General features: G+C 39.4%; 1 protein-coding gene across 1 annotated transcript; it reads right to left on the reverse strand.

Annotated features, from left to right (window-relative positions):
• Positions 1-698: 698 nt before the first annotated feature.
• On the reverse strand, positions 699-20,148 carry LOC120542636. Its single transcript, XM_039775227.1, has 4 exons — positions 19,897-20,148; positions 13,597-14,181; positions 2,976-3,054; positions 699-2,039 (listed from the first exon to the last, which is right to left on the reverse strand). Exons 1-4 carry the CDS (start codon positions 19,955-19,957, stop codon positions 1,958-1,960), a joined length of 807 nt encoding a protein of 268 aa, XP_039631161.1. The 5' UTR covers positions 19,958-20,148; the 3' UTR covers positions 699-1,957.
• Between the last annotated feature and the right edge of the window lie 965 nt (positions 20,149-21,113).

Here is a 21,113-nt window from a genome sequence, read left to right on the forward strand (position 1 = left end):
TCATTTCTACACTGTTATTTGTTCCTCCATATAGAGTTCTAAACCTGGCCTTTCATAAATTCCCTGTCCCCCATTCTCTAGTTTAAACAATCCTCGACTAGCCTACTCCTCATAAGACCCCGCCAACACATTGGTGCCCCTCCAGTTCAGATGTAACCCATCACGGCAGAACAGGTCACATATTTTCACATAAATGAGAAGACCAGGATATTGGGTCAGGTAAAGTGTGTATTCAGCACAGAATCATCCTGAGATGATCTTATTGTAGTATATATTTGCAGTAACAAGACAATCTGTTGGGTTTAGCACCATTGTAGCGTGCACTTGAACTGTGTACTAGCAGCGGATGAAGACTAGTTGTGTATTAAGGCTAACTGCAGTTGCAGTGTGTATCTTAGAGCAGGTTTATTAGAGTAGTGAATGTTATAAAAGTAATGCCCACATGCATCATACAGACTAACAGAAATGAAAATAATGTATATGGAAGACATCAACTGGAACCATTACAAAAGATATGCTATAAAATATGTATGTATAGTATTTTGTCCTGATTTGGACTTACTGTAAATATACTGTAGTAAAGAATCAATCACACTTAACACAGAGTCGTTGAAAACCATATGTGATGCATGTAAAATTAAATATTTATCAACTGAAATTGTTCTGTTGTGTTTAAAACAAAATAAGAATTTTACAGATACATTTACACACATTTATATTTATTCTTCAATAAAAACTTATAGTAGAGAAGGTACTGTACAGGTGAATGTGGTTTGGGTGTCTGTTGTGATACAACTATGAGTGTAAAGCTGGACTGGAAGATGGAGTTTGCCCTGAGACATGGGATATGATGGCTGGGAATCTGCAATGGCAGCAGCTCCAGTTGATGAGGCATTTACATAATTATTAATACTCAATCAAGTAATAGACCAGCTACAGGTCTTTTAATGTATTTTGCTTTGTGGTGTACACAACATTTTCTCCAGCCATGTCACTGTTAATGACACAGTCAATAGAGGCTGTTAAATTGGGGATCAGTAATACCAATAACACCTCTATTGGCCTGAACCACAAAGGCACAGGTGGTGTTTTATGGCCTGTCAGTGCCTTTCAAGCTGCCGTCGTCATATATCTCCACCCATTCATCTTCCAAGCCACCTCTATACTGAGCAGGGTATACATGTATACATTGCAAGACAGGATAATCCCAGGGCATGTCACTAATCCATCACAGTTCAAATACACAGACACACTAGGGATGCATTTGGACTATGGAAGAAAAAATATATAGGACATATTGGAGTTGACATGGATCACCTTCTCTGTGATGCATTCTCAGCACAATATTGTGTCCATTCATGGAATATTTGGGATCTCTGAGAATAACATGGGCAATTAACTATTAAACAGATGTACCTTTAAATTATGTAACTAAAACCCTTTACTTAAACTTGACATGTCACTTTTAAAAGCACAATTGGAACCTTGGACAGATGTCTCCATGCTAGAGAAGAATTAACGAGCACATCCCTAAAATCAAATGTCCTTTTTCCATGCACAAAGTGACAAAAGAGAATTCTTTTTCAACACTTTACAGAATATAGAAAAATGTAAAATCTTAATAGATGGCCTATGTATTTTTGTAGCGGTTACTTTGCCTGTGACAATTCATTATTTGAATAAAGAAATGAAGAAGATAAGTAATTTTAAATCAATCTGGGGAAAGATTAGGAAGTGAATAGCAATTTTTTTAAATTGTCTTTACATTGATATTTTTGATAGGACTTCCTATGCCCTATCCATTAGAAACAATCCTCCTGTTTGTGTGTTGCATTCCACTAAACACCTTGAGCTCACTGCACTCCATGACCTGATATTGATGGGCTTCATACGCATTCCTCAGTAGTCTTCTGCACTCCTGGGTGCTTTCAACCATTTGTAACAATACTGTGACATTTCAGAGGTCCTCATACACAGGGTTGATGTAATTGCTCTGACTTCCACTTGCAGACTCATCTTTCAAACGAGTATAATGTCCTCTGAAAAAAGAAAAACAGAAAGAATACAAATGACACAAATGAGTGTGAGTCTAAAAAATCAATATTTGCATTCAATATTGCATCATATTGCCTTATCTTTATATATAATATGCTACCATGGCTGTTCATTTGTCAGTCCAGGATTTTAAATCACCTGTAGCTCGCAAACCATTTGACGTATTGACCTCAAATTTGGTACACGTATACTATGTGACGTTAACTATCCACTTTCGGGGTGATGATTGACCTACAAGGTTATTTCTTTTTTTAATTTTATTTTATTTTATTGTAGAATCAACTCTTGACAGCAGCCAGCAGGGCAGCCGTGTGGCGCATTCATACAGGCGCCGTTCTCATCCCTACCACCTTCGCCGTCACTTCCCCTACCTCTTCATAACTTAAGTCATTCTTGAGGCAGATTGAAGACTTAAGTGCCAGCTTAAGTGAAAAATTAAAGAAAACTTACTAAGTAATTGCAACACAAACACTGACTTAATCAGTTTTAACATGAAAAGATGCCGATCAAAGAAGAGAAGAAGCAGGCCGCTAGGGTGGAGAAAAGAAGAGCTGCTCAGGAAGCAGCAAGTGCATCAACCTCTGAGTAAATGAATGCTAAACATACAGAGAAAGAGTAGGAAAAGTATGAATGCTCATGTCAAGTGTATTCATTGCATGTTATCATGCAGTGCACCATTACTGGTTAGAAAATATTTTGTTATGGTATAAAATAAAGAATATCTCTCTCTCATATAACACATTTTATTGTGATCCCTCAAACAGAGTAAAATAATCCTTTTTACATATAAGCATGAAAACTACACGCAATCAATACAGACAATACATAGTCACATACACAAAAAATGAAATATGAATTCTGACAGCAGCAAAGTGGACAATAGGAGGTTAAGTCCACATAGAAGATCTAAGACTACTCACCTTTTCTTCCAGGCCAGTGCTGCGACCAGTAAACAAAGCACAATGAGAACAGCACCTATAGCTATTGCTGGAGCAGGATCTGTGAGAAAAAAGGAAAAGAAACAACTGCCTTACGAAACAAATGAGAAAGACAAATCACAGGAAGATGGACAACAACAGTAATTAATTAGCTTCCAAATGAATAGTCCTGCATTCTACCGTTTTCTGAACCTGATTTGCCCAGTTCAGTGTTCTGGGATTATCATGTTGTAAGTGATCCCATCAAGAAATACTGTAGTATCAGACAGGAACTCATTATGGAGGGGATGCAAATCAATTATGAGGTACACCAACATGTATTTATTAACCATATTAGATGAAACTGTATACCTGCCTTTGGACTGTATAAGGAAACCAGGGTCACTATAATAAGCCCATGTGAACAGGGCAACAAAAGGACTTCACATGAAGTGGACCTCGAGATGGAACCAGAGTTTGATGGGGGTGGAGGGTGTTAACATTAAGATGAAATGTAGGATTTTTATATGTGAATTCTATACTTATTAAAATTTACTTACACAGTGCAGTGAAGAGGTCACTACAAACAGGACACAATGCTGTGGCTCATGGAGACATGGAATGATTTTGTACAACTATTGCAAATTTTCCAGGATTGAAATATTTACTTTCTTTTCATTTCAATCTTGTTGTTATTTTTGTTGTTTTCTTGTCCCAGGTGCCACCATTTATGGCTGCCATGGAGGTTTCCTGTCATGCCATTCATGTATTGTGAGGTATGAGTTCCATCTTCCATAAAAGTATTTAGATAAATTCTTAACAGTTACCTCTCACTTATTTTGCTGTTCTTTTTTTTTTTTTGTTCTACTTTTTGAATTTTGATCCTTTTCGCTAACATGTTTGAGTTTTATGTTTGGTACTCATTAAGGTTTTGGTGGCAAGAGTTTTTTGACATTTTATTAATGAATGTGTGCCTATTTTTGACTAAAGTACTCATTCTGCAAGCTCCTTATTCATCTTGCGGTTAATTTTTGAGCAGTGCTTCTTTCTTGCCAGGCACGTAAATGTTTCATTATGGGTGTTTGATTCAAGAGAACCCTCAAGGCTTTGTCCTCATCCCTATGACATTCTAAATCTAAATTCTCCCCCTTGACCATATTATCCATATATTTGGACTGGGTTATCAGTTTTACGTTGATGATGCTCAGACCTGTTTCAGTGTTAAAAGTGAAATTTCCTTAGAGTTTTCTCCACATTAAAACCTTGATGGAATATATCTCTTTAAAATTTAATTGCAACAAAACTGAAGTCATGCTAATTGGCACCAAAGCTCAGCTTAAGAAAATTATCTCCTTTTCGATTACTCTTGGTGATGATATCATCAAACCTTCTTCTAGTGCAAAGAACCTTAGTATCATTTTTGACTCCCCCCCTTTCTTATTCTACCTACATAAATCTCATTAAGTTTTTTTTTTTACTTTTTACCTCCAAAACATATCTCATGTTTGCTGACTCCTCTCCTTTTCTGATGTGGACAAACTTGTCAGTTCTTTTATTTTATTCTCCATCGACTACTGAAATTCCCTGCTGGCAGGTGTTGCTTCTAATCTTTCATCAGAGCTCCAGTTGGTTCAAAACTCTGCTGAAATAGTCCTTATACAAATCTGCAACAGCAGGTGTGTAACACCCATTCTTCACTAGCTCCCTGTATCTTAAAGGATAAAATATCAAATTATCTTAACCTGCAAAGCTTTAAATGGCCTTGTACCAGACTACATCAATAACCTTCTCCATCACTATGCTCCTGTTACCCCCTAAGGTCCACTGATTCTGACATTCTCGTTGTGCCCCAAACTATCCTGCACCCTGTGGGTGAAAGAACCTTCACCTTTACTGCACCCAGATTTTGGAATGACCTCCTTAAATTGATGAGATAAGCCGACTCAACTCATTCTTTTAAAAAACAGCTTAAAACTCATTTGATCAGGAAGGCATTGAATTGACTCTTCTTTCAGTTTAGCCTCTCTGTTCTGGTGCTCAGGATGATTTGCATTTGTATCACAAATTATGACCTTGGTTCAGGGGTTTCTTGTAGTATTTTGCATATTTTGCATTTTTATTCTGGTTTATTGCATCTTATTCTAAGACAAAGCTTTGTGTTTTCTTTATTTTTCTTTATTTAGTGTTTTATGCAGATATTATTTGCTTCCAATGATGTATATCCCCTGTTTTTCATTTTGAATTTCTGTGAAGAGCTTTGAGCATGGGAAAGATACTACTGTATATAAATAAAAGATATTATTAAAACAGCTCTGACTAGTAATTGTTTGCTTCAAACCAATCACAGCACATTTAGCTATAAACTGGCAACAACAGGAATTATGAGTATAGAAAGTCCTATTCAAAATATTACAGATTTTTTTTACCTCAGAAAACTTGTGCCACAGCATGTATTTTATTTCTACAAGTAGATTAGTTTGTAACTGATACAAGCAAGATCACAGTTACATGGTGGAAACTTTTGCAATCCAGACTAACACTCTAGGGACACAGGTTTAATTCTCAACCTCAGTACTGTCCTCGTTTAATCTGCATGTTCTCCGTGTATCTACATGGATTTTTTCCCAGTGCTCCAGTTTCTTCCCCTATTACAAAGGTGTGTATGTGTGTGTGTGTGTGTGTGTGTGTGTGTGTGTGCTCTGCAATGGACTGACATTCGATCCAAGGTCAATTCTTGTCTTGGGTCTGATGGTTTTGAGAGTAGCTTTGGCACCACTGCCTCTTCAATAGAATATGCAGGTTTGAAAAATGAATGATTGGCACATTTTGACCTCCACCATGCAAGACATTGAACTCTTTGCTGTAAATGCGGCAGATGTTCTCTTTCATGTAACACTGGGCCCTTCGTCTGCTATTACAAGTTTTTACTACACTCACAAAGCAACAACCTGTTGGGAGTGAACAGAAGTTTCTTTCTGAGACTCTGAGCATGGGGAAGGTGCTATATAAATAAAATGTATTATTATTATTATTATTAAGAGTTCACTGCAGTTCTTTTCTCCGCAGTTAACCCCGGTTCTTACATTCAAACACATCCTCGGTTCTTTTTCTGTTGCAGCTAGTCAAAGAAGATTGGATGATATGCAGCTTCTGTTGGCTGTGAATGTGATTATTTATTTAGATTATTTAGAACGGATGGTGAGAGATCTGATGTCAGGCAAAGACAGTATAAAGAAAGCAAATCAGAATGTTTTTAATCTACATTCTATGCGGGAAATATGGCCAAGCGGTCAGTGTGATGGACTGTAATGTTCAATGTGTTGTGGACAGCCAGGATGGACTGTCACCTTTCCCCTGACTCCTTGCCTGGCCAGGAGACCAAGTAATGGGTACTTAGAGGCAGGATATGTCCTGTCTGAGCCAGGAAGTGGGCATGTCATGCCAACATGGACAGGGTAAAATCCTGGTGAGATTTGACAGATTGGTGGATGGACATGGACTGCATGCACCTCTGGTGAATGTTTGGACACCTGCAGGGCAAAATGGGAATTATAGTCCCATGAGGCAGCCCTGCTGGGTTCAATGGGTGCTGCCAGGGTGTGCTGCAAAGAATGGCTATTCCTGCTTTCTGGGACTTTCTCCTGACCCAGAAGTGCTTCGTCTGTGCAGACACCCTGGATCCTGCATAAACGGAGCTGCGTCACATTCATTCGGTGTGTTGGAATCAGGAGGTAGGGAACAAGGCTTACCTGGAGGAGTATGAAAGAAGACTCCTGGAATTGTGTGTGGAACTGATTGCAGTGGTGGGAAAACCAGGAATAAGGTACTTTGTATGATAAATTACACTTTACTTGCACCCTTGGCTGTGTTTGTGTCTGCAGTCTGAGGCTACACACAAACATTATGACCTTGAACAGGACATTTAACATGCAAGTGCTCCAGAGCTAAAACATACATAAACTATTATACTATAATGCCAATGTAAATATTATAATAATGGTTTTATATTTACTATACAAAGGCACAAAAAAAAAAACTCTGCAATGAAGCAGATATGGAAGCATACACTATGTGTAATCAACCCATGTTCCATTTTATGTAACAATTTATTTTAAAGTAATTAACAATATTTTGCCAGTTTTTTCAGCTATCAAAAACCTCTTCCTGCATAGAATATAGCAACTAGGTCAATTGTTTCCATCCCTTTGCTCAAATAAGTATTTTAACCGCTTCCTTTTGCTGTTGAAGAGTGTAGTGCAATGTTTGCATTTAGCCTGCTGCAATTTAGGACAGCTTATAATGATATAAAAACACAGAAATTTAAAGATGACAACATACCCACCACCAATGAAAAATTACTATGTGGCCGGCCATGTTTTACTAATAGCTGACTGCATTCTAAGCAAGGTCAGCTAGAAATTACATAGAGAATATAATGGCCATGTTCTGATATGCTTTCAACTTAAGGCACTTGGAAGCTTGAATTGCAACATCTAGACCCATAACTCTGGACCCTTGTAATTGCATTCTAATTCATTCCTGTTTTTTCACTTTGTTCTTGTTTTAATTAAATACATCTTCATTGTAACAAGCTGGAAATTCACAATAGGTCTCCTTCATTTTTTTAAGAATTTTGCAGGATGTACACACTATACAGTGATGATACCAAAGCAGATGTTTGTGTTTACCATTTTTGTCATGTCTAATCCTACCTGCTCTTTGTAACTTGACATTAACAGGATACTCCTAACTGAGAAAAAAACTAAAACAAAATAATCCTAAGCAGTGTGGAGTAGTGGTTAAGGCTTGGATCTCAAACCCTGAGGGTGTGGGTTCAAATCCCACAGGAGACACTATGTGACTGAGAGTAAGTTACTTGAGCTGTCTGTATTCCAATTAGAAAACTAAAAGAAATATAACCAATTGTATGATAAATGTTGTAGGTTGCCTTCAATAAAGGTGTCAGGCAAATATTTAAAATGAAGATAGTGAAAAATACACCCACATAACTCTGTAACAAAGGAAACAGAGTGAGGCAAATGAAAGAATTAAAAACTAAAATCAAAAACTGCAATTTTTGTGCAAATACAGTGAAATTGTACATACAAACTAGAGCCCAGGAGTTCAATTAAAAGCAAAATGTAGTTGGCTAGTACAAAAATCCACAGCCACTGGCTTCCCTCAGTACCAAGTCCGAAAGACAGTGCAAATTCAGATATGCATGCACTGTCAACTTGGGAAACTAAATCAGTGTTGAGACCAGTGTCCCTAGTACTTTGTCCATTCTTGTGTTGTGCATTGGGAGTACTATTAGCTCTCTTGCTTTGATGCTGGCCTGACATAATTATTTGTAAGTGAACTTTGAAAATGTACTTTAACTCTTTCAGGGCTGATGTTGACTTTTGTCAAAATTCAGGGGTAGAGGATGGTAATCAGCTGTAAACTGCAACAAAACTCACCCTTACCTTTAGGTTTGACTCTCTTTGCTAGAAAGAAAATGAAGTAGCTTTGTTGATTTAACTGTAATTCCCTGTGTGAGTAGCGAAGAGCAAACAACCTCTAAAATGGCATGGACATCTGGAGAGAGAGACTAAATACGCCATGGATGTTTTACATATTATCGCTGAATCGGGCTCCGACTGGTCAGACTTGGAGTTTGATGCAAGTGATCAGGAGATGGACATCGAATACTAATGTGAGGTTCTAGCATCAGCTGATCGGTGCTCAGTTGATCGTAGTGTTGAACACGTTTGCGTAGCTGCGTTTACCTGGGAGGACCACCACTTATGATAACAAGAGGTACAAACTATATTGCGTCACACTGCGAATGCCACCGCCGCCCACCTGCTGTGCTAAGGCAGCTAGTCCACCGTGCATTCCTGCTGGCCATCGAGGTGCCCCTGCACAGACACTGCTTCCAGAGATGCCGAATATGCGCCATCAGCAACCACAGCACATAGCAATAGATGTTTTATGTTGACTTATGTGTGAAACTGTTGCTTTGTGTGCTTTTCAGAAAACTGAGTTTTTTGGAAAAAATACTCAGCCCTCAAAGAGTTAATAATACTTTGTAATCTTTCTGTACTAACTGTGAAATTTGGTGCAGGAAGATGATATGAACAAAATGTCTCTGCATTTACTGGCCATAGCTCAAACACCTCCTTGTGCCCTTTATGTGATTGATTGGATATGTTTGTGCAGGGGGCTCACATAATCTGCTGGTGTTAACTTCTGCTGGGAAACAGGAGCTACAAGTTTCTATGCACTCTATCTGTTAGAAAGACACTCTGTAGACTACAGGGGTACCTAAGATGGCATTTCAGAGGGTGTGACAAAGAGGAAGGTTGCATTGTGATTTGCCAAAATCGAGTGAGGTGCGTTGTCCAAACTTTATTGTGGTACAATCGGTGTCTTGCAGTGTGGTGTCATTTGTAGGTCATTTATTAGTTGGTGCTCCTGTTCTATATGAAAAGAGTCCAGCATTGTGTGCCCAATTGTCACCTATAAACGAGACACAGAAATGCACACTTTCTCAGGTTCCTTGCTGCAGGCTGAGCATTCATAAAGGCAAATAACTTTTTTTTTTAAAGAGAATGGAATTTGGACCTTGCATTGATCCACAGAGAAGGGTGATGTCTAATTTTGATTTTTATGCAAGCCATGATCATGAAACATCACTGATTTTGAGGTTTGATGGACTTTTTTAACAGCTTTGATATTTTTAACAGCAGCTGCTGCTTACACTCAGCCCATCTCCTGGTGGTCCTGGCAGCAATGCAGCAATTTTAACTGTGCGGCTCATCTGTTTCTGAACTGCAGTGCTGGTGTTATTGGGGGACAAAGCTCGTCGACTGTGTGGCACACCGGCACCCATTGCTTCACAGAGGTCTTCCATCCCCCAAACCCCTTGATTGTTGATCATGTGTCATATCCTTGTGGCGCTTGATGCTTCGTGGGATTCCCCAACCCCCAGATCATCAGTCGAGGGTGTGAGCTTCATGGGCGGACACAAGATTACTGAGATTTCTAAAGGGAAATTGCTTGATTTATTTTTTATATTTTTTAGCTCAATTTGTTTACCTGATGTATTGTTCGTAGTACAATTTGTGGTTCAAAAATTAGGAATTTGACTTTTTCATCTTATATCAAAAGTGATATTTCATATTTCTTTTGTAGGGGGTGTAAACATAAATCAGACTTTTTCTAGGGGTGCGGGCATGGAAAAGGTTGAGAACCACTGCTGTAGAAGAAGAAAAGGTGAAAAGTCAAGAGGAACTTACAATCAGTTTTGACACGTCCTGGTTGTGTTCTTCTTGTGTTAATGTATATACAGTAAGTATCCTTCACGTTAAAGCCAGAATCACACACATTCACAAAAAAAAACAATAATAATTAAAGTAAAGGTGTAACTATCAAGGCACAATGTCTAAAAGCAGAAGGGTCACACTTCTTCATACTTGACTTCTCATTGAGAAGAAAAGTGTCCAGTAATGAAGTTGCAGGTGATGAATCATTCATCCACATTAATTATCCAGAAGTGAAACCTTAAAAATATCTCACATCGGATACCCTTACTGTTAATTTTGGAATGAGTGCACTCTTCTTTCTCTGCTCAGTTTACACAGAACTTATTTAAAGGCTGGCAGTGCTATTTAACTATAACAACAAGTACCAGTATATTGCAATATACCAAGAGAATGAAAGGAAAAAATCATATGAAACTGTGGCCAAACAATATGAAAGCAAAAACAATTACTTTTCAAAGTGACATTAATCTTAATTTCCTGGCCAATGGCAGCCATATTCCCTTTATTTGAACCATTCAACATGTCCCCAGACCAAGCAAAGAATTGTTTTTATCCATTGGCCCTGACCAGTGGTGTTTTCAAAATTTGCAGATATCAGAGTCTTAGCTCCTTCTGGGATTTTTGTCTTACTGGTCTTACTGATATAAGATCAAAGAGAGGGACAGTGGGTCCCCCTTGAAGTTTCATGACCATCTTTTCATTATGTAAAATCAAAGAGTAGTGGTGTTTAAACCCATATAATTTTCGCCTGCTAATTTGTCTAGTGCATGATCGATAAAAAGATCAGCAGCTGGGTGCAACAGATTAGGGTTTTAAGCTTCTAAAGCATTCCTCCCCAAACCACTGACCTTGACACCTGGTGAGACTCATGTCACACACGTGTGCATAGGAGGGAGCTAAATGGATCAAACAAAGGTAATTCTACGCCAAGGCAGGGAGTGGCAGGATGCACTAAACCTTCCTCTGTTATCTCTGCAGACCAAATACGGGAAATTCTGCCTGATTCAGATGACATCACTTCCAGTTCCGGGCCTAAGAATGGTGTCACTTCCGGTTCCTGACCTCAATAAGATCACTTGCAGTTCTCTGCCTTAAATACCAGACAACTTTTCATGTACATCAGTTCTGTTTTGGATTCCATTCTGTAAAGATCATTGCTACTTATTTGCCTATTTGTGGCCAGAATTCAAGTATATGGGTGGCTGCCCCAAACCTTTTTTTGTGTCGAGGCTTGTTATTTCACACTTATCAAAACATCACACTTTTCATTGGTTTATTGGGTCATTACTATCAAGTGTACAGACTTGAGTGAAATTCTTATTTCCATGTGCTAATCAACATGCAACCCACTCTCCTGTGCCACGACAGTAGGTTGTCACGCATGTGCACCAGACGATTGATTTACAGGCTTACCTGAGGCATACAATACCATTCTGGGATGAGAGGGGGCACTGTTGCTAACAATATTGTCTCCTCAATGAGGATAATTAAGCCCCAGCCCAGATGCTATAAGACCAGACATTCCCAGGAGGTGGTGTAACAATTTGGACCTGAGCACCCAGAGGTACAGTACAGAGGGACGGAAGCTCTGCCAAAAGCCTGACCTAAGATATATGAAGCCCAAGTGAGGCATGAACCTAGGCGATTGCTTATTCTTTTTGTATTGCAAAGGACCAAAGAGCACTTATTTCTTTTCTGTTCTTTTTCATCAGCTTTAAACAGAGTAGCCTGGCTGGCACTGCAACATTCTCTCATTTTGTTTTTCATACAACCACAGGATATAACATCTTTACTTCAAAAAATCTGTTTTCCTACCTGAAAAATCTCACAACACAGATTGCAAGACTATCTAACACAAGGAGTCAAGGTAAATTTCATTCAATAAGATGTGTTTATGGATGTCAAATTCATAATTGTAGAAGAAATCCATTTCCACCCAGCAGAGAGAAAACAAAATTTTAAAGGAATGGTCTTTTGCATAGGCTTGCCAGAATCCTAAATTTCACCAAATTAATACACCCTCACAAATTTGATTGCATGCATTATCATCAAATTTATATGTAAGAAGGCAGAGCATTGCAAAACTCACCTTCAGTAACCTGAAGTATAACCCAGAAATTACTGCAGACCAGCTATTATCATGTCACATGCCCCACAAATGAGCATTGATTTGTTTAAGTGTATTTAAAAATCAATGGATGCATGAAATTTAGTAATGACCATTTCTGCCTTTTCATTATTCTGTCTATTTTGCTGAACCACAGAAACATTTTGTGCTTAGCACGATCAATTTCAATGTATAAAACTAGTACTATATGTATTTATCAATATTAGAAAAAGCTGGGTGGTATAATAAACTTTTAGCCTCTTAGGCTTTACCCAGACTTCAACCCATAACTGTTAAAGACAATTGACAAGTCAACATACATAAGAAAGTAGCTTAACTCATTTGGATTGACTGTTTCTTTTACATACTACAGTACAAACTGTAACAGAAAATAAATTATTATCACATTTACTGAATATCCAGTCTTGATTTGGTATCTGGAAACTTCAAAATCAAGGTGGCTCCCACTATTGCATTGTTGTAAACTATCATTGCTGTGTGCCACATTAAGGCTTTTAAGGATTTTAAGGCTCAGAGTTATGCAAAGATTCAAATCTACAACTGTGTCCCACTCTTCAGCCACAAAATACGTGTACAAGCAGAAAAGGTACCTCTCTTTCATTTTCATTCAATAAATGAAAGATGCTGGTTTCCCAGCAGTAAAGGGAGCAAATCAATTTTGTCATCTCCATCACACCCGGCACATTCTAAGTACTGTAATAGGCTGGGATTATGAAGGGCCAAAGACTCTGAAATCTAATATATTTTTTACTAGCCTGAGTTCTAATTTGTATTTCAATACCTCCAGGTAGGATGATAAAATAACCAATCATGTAGGATCTGGAGCTAAAAACACAATCCATTTGGAATAACTAAATGTCTTTCACTGCCTTACATTCAGATTATGCTGCCCAGTGCTTTCCCATCTAATCCTGAGAATGTTAAGGAAAAAAAAAACAATTTATACTGCCACCTGGAGGTCCTCCTCTAATTTTGCTGGAGCAGGGTCTAATCCAGGTATTAGTGCCAATTGCAACATAACAGGGTTTTGAGACTAGTTTTAAATTAATTTATAAGTAACCTGCAACCAGTGCTGCAAGTATCTCTACAAGGATGGGCTTGAAGGGTTACAAGCAATGCCTTACTCATGTTTTTCTGAAACACATAGAACATTATATAATATTTGAACTGTATATCACGCTGAACTCACCTGAGCTTTTCGTGCCACTTGAAGGAAGGTCATCACTTTGACCGGTACTGGCCCGGCCTTTATTTGGAGAACGGGGATCTCCCACCTTGCTGCTGCTCAAAGATGTAATGGAAAACACCAGACTCTGCTTTTTGGTGGTGTAATAAGGGGTTTCTGATATCTTGTTGGTTGTGGTGTACTCTTTACTTGTTGTTTTACCAGTCAAGGATGAATTTGCTGTGGGAGTCTGTGTGTATATACTCATAACCGCTGTAGTGGTGGAAGTGCTTGTGTTGACCCATCCACTTGTCTTGTTCCGTTCATCCCAAGTGGTGTTTTCAATAAACGGTGTGGTGCTGGAGTAGGCCAGTGAAGTGACATTTTCTGTACTGTTTAGAAGTGGTTTGGCACTTGTCTCTTTGAAGATGCTAACATAGCCATTAGTGGTGTTACTCCACCAAGACGAAGCAGATGATGTCTGATTCACAGAAATGCTGTTGTTTGTAACTGCTGCCAATGTGTCTTCAGCTCCTTGACTTTGAGAAGTTGTCTCTGACTCTGGGGTTACCAGGGTGCTGTTTGTTGCAACTGAAGCCGTTGCCCACCCTACAGAAAGAAGAAAGAAAAAAGTAAAAGTAGTAATGACCAAGTAAAAATTTAAACTAACAGCCATTGCATCTAAACTTCAACTTCAACTTTATTGTTATAGGTACTCAGTAAAATTAATATCTTATTATACAAGTCCTCCTGAAATAAACAAGAATACACAGCAACAGACAAGAATATACAGCAAACAAAATCACTCAGGTGCAAATGAAATGCAAAAGCAGACAGAAGTAAGAGGACATGTGCAAATAAATAAATGATTTAGTGTAAGATCTTCATGTACAGTGGTGTGAAAAACTATTTGCCCCCTTCCTGATTTCTTATTCTTTTGCATGTTTGTCACACAAAATGTTTCTGATCATCAAACACATTTAACCATTAGTCAAATATAACACAAGTAAACACAAAATGCAGTTTTTAAATGATGGTTTTATTATTTAGGGAGAAAAAAATCCAAACCTACATGGCCCTGTGTGAAAAAGTAATTGCCCCCTGAACCTAATAACTGGTTGTGCCACCCTTAGCAGCAATAACTGCAATCAAGCGTTTGCGATAACTTGCAATGAGTCTTTTACAGCGCTCTGGAGGAATTTTGGCCCACTCATCTTTGCAGAATTGTTGTAATTCAGCTTTATTTGAGGGTTTTCTAGCATGAACCACCTTTTTAAGGTCATGCCATAGCATCTCAATTGGATTCAGGTCAGAACTTTGACTAGGCCACTCCAAAGTCTTCATTTTGTTTTTCTTCAGCCATTCAGAGGTGGATTTGCTGGTGTGTTTTGGGTCATTGTCCTGTTGCAGCACCCAAGATCGCTTCAGCTTGAGTTGACGAACAGATGGCCGGACATTCTCCTTCAGGATTTTTTGGTAGACAGTAGAATTCATGGTTCCATCTATCACAGCAAGCCTTCCAGGTCCTAAAGCAGCAAAACAACCCCAGACCATCACACTACCACCACCATATTTTACTGTTGGTATGATGTTCTTTTTCTGAAATGCTGTGTTCCTTTTACGCCAGATGTAACGGGACATTTGCCTTCCAAAAGTTCAACTTTTGTCTCATCAGTCCACAAGGTATTTTCCCAAAAGTCTTGGCAATCATTGAGATGTTTCTTAGCAAAATTGAGACGAGCCCTAATGTTCTTTTTGCTTAACAGTGGTTTGCGCTTGGAAATCTGCCATGCAGGCCGTTTTGCCCAGTCTCTTTCTTATGGTGGAGTCATGAACACTGACCTTAATTGAGGCAAGTGAGGCCCGCAGTTCTTTAGACGTTGTCCTGGGGTCTTTTGTGACCTCTCGGATGAGTCGTCTCTGCGCTCTTGGGGTAATTTTGGTCGGCCGGCCACTCCTGGGAAGGTTCACCACTGTTCCATGTTTTTGCCATTTGTGGATAATGGCTCTCACTGTGGTTCACTGGAGTCCCAAAGCTTTAGAAATGGCTTTATATCCTTTACCAGACTGATAGATCTCAATGACTTCTGTTCTCATTTGTTCCTGAATTTCTTTGGATCTTGGCATGATGTCTAGCTTTTGAGGTGCTTTTGGTCTACTTCTCTGTGTCAGGCAGCTCCTATTTAAGTGATTTCTTGATTGAAACAGGTGTGGCAGTAATCAGGCCTGGGGGTGGCTACGGAAATTGAACTCAGGTGTGATACACCACAGTTAGGTGATTTTTGAACAAGGGGGCAATTACTTTTTCACACAGGGCCATGTAGATTTGGATTTTTTTTCTCCCTAAATAATAAAAACCATCATTTAAAAACTGCATTTTGTGTTTACTTGTGTTATATTTGACTAATGGTTAAATGTGTTTGATGATCAGAAACATTTTGTGTGACAAACATGCAAAAGAATAAGAAATCAGGAAGGGGGCAAATAGTTTTTCACACCACTGTATGTGCTTGAAAGATGGCCTTCCATCCTCTAGACACAAGCTAGCCAGCAGTGCTGAGGGGAGGGCGAGTGGATGGGCTTTATTTACAAGTTTTGTAAAAGGAATCACTGTAAGGCAGGATAAGCAGTACCACCTAATACTGTCCAACTCAAGGACTGTGGAAACAACATTAAGTCTCATTCCATCCATCCATCCATTCTCCAACCCACTATATCCTAACTACAGGGTCACGGGGGTCTGCTGGAGCCAATCCCAGCCAACACAGGGCACAAGGCAGGAAACAAACCCCCAGAGGGCACACACATATACACCCACACACCAAGCACACACTAGGGACAATTTAGGATTGCCAATGCACCTAACCTGCATATCTTTGGACTGTGGGAGGAAACCGGAGTACCCAGAGGAAACCCATGCAGACACGGGGAGAACATGCAAACTCTCATTCCATTGTTTGTTTTAATTTTTGCATTGCAATTTATTTGTAAAAAATTTTAAAAAATGGTATAATTTTAGGCCGACAAATTTAGGCCTTTCATTATGAGCAAACATTAATGTCTTATGATTGATAGACTGGACTCATATATCTGGGATATATATTAGCTTCAGTTTAAATTCTTTTTATCTCATCCAAAAAGGGTATGACAGACTAATAAAGCAAGCCAAGATGTCAAAACAGAAACCCTATGAGACATCGCTTACAACTTAAGAAGCACACAACAAATAAGTCCAGAAGAGGAATTATACAGTAAAGATAAGGGTACGTTAAATACAATTGTGGCACACCTGATCTCAAAAAGGAAGTCACAGAAAGAGAGAGAGGCTGGAAGCATGAAACTGATAAAGCGCATTGCCACACTCATCATATTACGAACCACCTCATGATCCCAAAGTAGGACCAGAGCACTGCTGTGCTGTGCAATGGGTGACACCTAAGCACCATGCTAGTTTGAATGCTTTGGAACAGTGTGAAGTTTTTCACAGTTGCTGGAGTGCCAATCCTGCCAACCATACCTGAGTTTTCCCCGCAATTTGGAGGAACTGCTTGAAGGGTTGGATGCAGGTTAACATCATACCCCAGATGGAGCAATTGCAGGTTAAGGGCCTTACTCAAGGGCCCGATGGAGTGGAGTCACGTCTGACATTTATGGGATTCAAATTGGCAAGTCACAGGATGACAAGAAAAAAATGCAAACAGAAAGAACTTGAGATAAGGCTAACAAGTCAAACACTGATGAGGAATCTAGAAGATTCTAAATAAATAGTGATGCCAAAGATAAGTCAGTATATCAGAATAAAAATGTCTCACAGTAAGCACGTCACCCTACCTGCACTACCTGTTTTTTGCTTACAAAATGGATGAATCTCTTTCAAATTGAGCATTATTTCACACTTTTCAAATTAAAAAAATGGGCCACTCATGCATGGCTGGAGGACATAGCAGAGAGAGAATGCTTTTACTATAGATACCATGGGGACATTTATTTACATCACAAATCTGCTTTGTGCAGGAGCACTGATGTGCATTAGCTTGTTGCTGTAGGGCCAGATGATCACACTATACAGATGGAGAACCATTGTTAATATGTACACTGCATAATAAGTGTACATATAGGTTAGGTTACTCACTCAAGTCAGGACACTGAATCAGTAATCATCTAGTTTGCATTCACCCACTCTACCAACTAGGCCACACTCCCTGACTTATTCAGCAATTTAAGTGCAATGCGAGGCCTAAATTTTAAACATGTCTGGTTATTTTTTGTTTTTTAGGTGTTGTCTCCATTTTATCTCTCTTTAATTCATCTGCAGGGGAGAAAATCATTTGTGTAAATTATACCTACTTATCTGATCATTAGGAGGAAGGCTGCTTTAAAACATATGGTTATAATCCATCCATCCATTATCCAACCCGCTATATCATAACTACAGGGTCACGGGAGTCTGCTGGAGCCAATCCCAGCCAACACAAGGCGCAAGGCAGGAAGGCAGGAAACAAACCCCGGGCAGGGTACCAGCCCACCGCAGGGCGCACACACACAGACACATCTAGGGACAATTTATGGTCACCAATTAACCTAACCTGCATGTCTTTGACTGTGGGAGGAAACCCACGCAGACACAGGGAGAACATGCAAACTCCACGCAGCAGGGACCCAGGAAGCGAACCCAGGTCTCCTAACTGCGAGGAAGCAGTGCTACCCTCTGTGCCACCGTGCCATCTCTATGATTACAGTATAATAAAATAATTAAATGAACCCTGTTTAGAGATTGTTCCTTTCTAGTGGCTGATGCTTGCTGAAATAGGCTGTAACATCCCTGCAATATGGCTCAGGATAAGCAGGCATGGAAATAGATGGTGGATAGATGGATGGATGGATGAGCAAACCAATAGAATGCACAGAGGTTAATATTTTTAACCTGGAAGCCAGGGGGCAGCCAAAGAAGACTTTGTCTACACGTGTCCACCCAAACTAATATTCCGAAACACTACTGCTCAAGTGGGTTGCAAGGTGGTGCACTGTTTAGACTGGTTGCCTTCAGAGATCTGGGTTAGATCAGCACACAGTTAGCTTGAACACTCTATGTTGGCTTTTATCCTGGAATTCTGCTCTCTACCCATAGCCCTAAGACACCTGTGCCCTGTGATGGACTGATGGTCAGTTCAGTGTTGGTTCATGGCTTGTGCGCAGTGCACTGAGGGTGGTTCCTGACCACTGTGCCCCTGAATAGGTGCAACTGAAAAATGAATGAATGATTGTTCTTAAAAAAGATTGTTCAGTGTGCTTGATCTCTATACTTAGCTGTATTCTCTGTCTAGGAATATTAAATGCTTATGCTATACTGCATGCTCTCCAATTATCAACCTTTAATACTGAATAAATAATAATATGGATAGCACAGGGGCACACTGGTTACCACTGTTGCCTCATGGATCCAAACTCCTAGGTCAGAATTCTGTGACTTGTCATTGTTTGTGTGGAGTCTGCATGGGATTGTGCGTATCTATGCGGGTTTTTGTGGGTGTACATCCCAAAGTAGTGCTGGTTAGGGTTGTTCCAAACTGGCCCAGTACATATGATTGTGAGTGGGTCATGAGATGAATTGGTGCTCAGTCCAGAGCTGCTTCCTTGCCTTATGCCCAACGCTACCAGGATTGGCTTTGGTACCTGATGATGCTTTACTGGATTACGCAGGTTTGAGAACATTATGCTATGTAAATGCACGAAGTTAACGTCTTGACATTAAATGCTATATACAGTAATTTAAAGAATATATCTAAGTGTGTTTGGGTTAATCTGGTGATATTAATGAATATTTGTATTAGTTAGTAAAAGTTTATATTTACTGATTTAGCATGACCGTCACCAAATCATATTCCATGTAACTTTGAAATATGGCAATAAAGGATGTACTTTAACTACACAAGCGTTTTTATTAAAAAGGCTATACAAAATCTGACATGTAAAACCAGTTTTAATAATTTGTGACACATACAAAAAAGAATGAAAATTCTTAAAAAGTATACTTATGGCATTTTTATCCTGAATATTTGCATACGATTAAAATAATAGTGCTCTTTTTGAATTATATTACAGTTCATCCGCGTTATTTTTTTCTTCTGATGTCAAAAGCAGGGCAAAAAGTAAACTAGAGATAATGTGTCGCTCGTGGGTGATGGCCCTATTTTTCTTTTTTTCATACCTCCATTTATCTGAAGTGTCCTACTAAATCTCCCCCTCCTGAGCCACCGCCGCAGAAACAGAAAGCTCGACCGCTTTAGCGCAGGTGCAGCCAGGCGGTGACAGGTGACGACTTACCTGTGGCGTAAATGCACAGCCAGAGGCTCAACGACGCTTTGCAGTTTCTCTCTCTCAACATCGCCAGACGTCTTCGGTCAGCAGTCACCCGCTTTTTAAGGTCAGTTGTCCGAGGGAGCAATGCTTTGGAGAACAGTTTTTGCCACTTGCTTCGATCCCTTGCGCGCTTCGAAATGAAAATGTGCACCTTATGCGTGAGCGCCGCTTTTACGTGTGTGGACTTCCTTCTTCCGTGGCTGTATAAGCCTGTTCTTCAAGCAAACGGAAGACTTGCTCAAATTTCATCTCCCTGAGTGATTTTGTTTCCGTCGGTGGAGGTGTGGTCGCTAACAAAGGCTTCGTCTCTTTTGGAATGCTGTACCTGTATATCTCTCCTCGTCCCTTAAAATATGACCTGGGTCTCCAGAATCGCTCATGGGAGGATTCACAACAGCAACATTTGTAGTCAGTATCTCATGTCTAATTGATAGTGTGACATCTGCATTGTATCTCCTTCTGTTTCCCATCTTTGTATAAAATCTGTTCCAAATGAACCCACGAGTGTGTATTTATTTATAATACAATAAATACAAATTGCGTCCTTCAGTTTTGAGCTCCACATTACTATGCGCAGTATTATTGTTTTGTGAAAGTTAACATACTGTAGGCATGCTTTAAATTCCGAAAGAGCAGACAGCGCCTTGTCGAGTCTGAATCTTCAGACTTTAATTAAACGTTTAAGTTAAAACAAGTAAATGAATATATTTCACCCGATGGCACATTGGCATTGACCTTGGTACTGCTTCCCAAATTAGCGTCACTTTTCTCCTAATGTTCCGGTAAACAACTTGCACCTCCACTCTCAGTAAATCATCTGTGAGTCAAAATTGACCCATACATGGGACTGGTTCTTTCATTGCGTCCAATGATCTAGACAAGACTGAGCTATCCACAATTTGTTAAAGACACAATTCATGTTTGAACAAATTTTCCCAGCAGGAGAATTCCATTAAGCAATATAGCTGTCATCTACTTACAAGGCAATATATGCCAATATAAGCTAAAGCTTTACTTTTTTACCGATTTCGTATTGGGTGGGCACTGCCCTTGCCCCTATCCACCCATAACTATGTGCTTGTAAAAAGTATACACCCCCTTGGAAGTTTCATTCTGTTTTTTACAACAGTTGATTTAATCGAGCGTTTTTGACATTGATCAACAGAAAAAGACTTTGATTT

Source organism: Polypterus senegalus, chromosome 13 (genome assembly GCF_016835505.1).
Source record: "Polypterus senegalus isolate Bchr_013 chromosome 13, ASM1683550v1, whole genome shotgun sequence".
Taxonomy (NCBI): Eukaryota; Metazoa; Chordata; class Cladistia; order Polypteriformes; family Polypteridae; genus Polypterus; species Polypterus senegalus.

Bases quoted from the DNA above. Each gene is read 5' to 3' on its own strand.
- LOC120542636 (XM_039775227.1), bottom strand. From the start codon at position 19,957: ATGTTGAGAGAGAGAAACTGCAAAGCGTCGTTGAGCCTCTGGCTGTGC. The intron at 3,055-13,596 runs GTGAGTTCAGCG...TTTTTCTCACAG, and splicing joins AAGTGGCACGAAAAGCTCAG to ATCCTGCTCCAGCAATAGCT. The intron at 2,040-2,975 runs GTGAGTAGTCTT...TTCTTTTTTCAG, and splicing joins GCACTGGCCTGGAAGAAAAG to AGGACATTATACTCGTTTGA.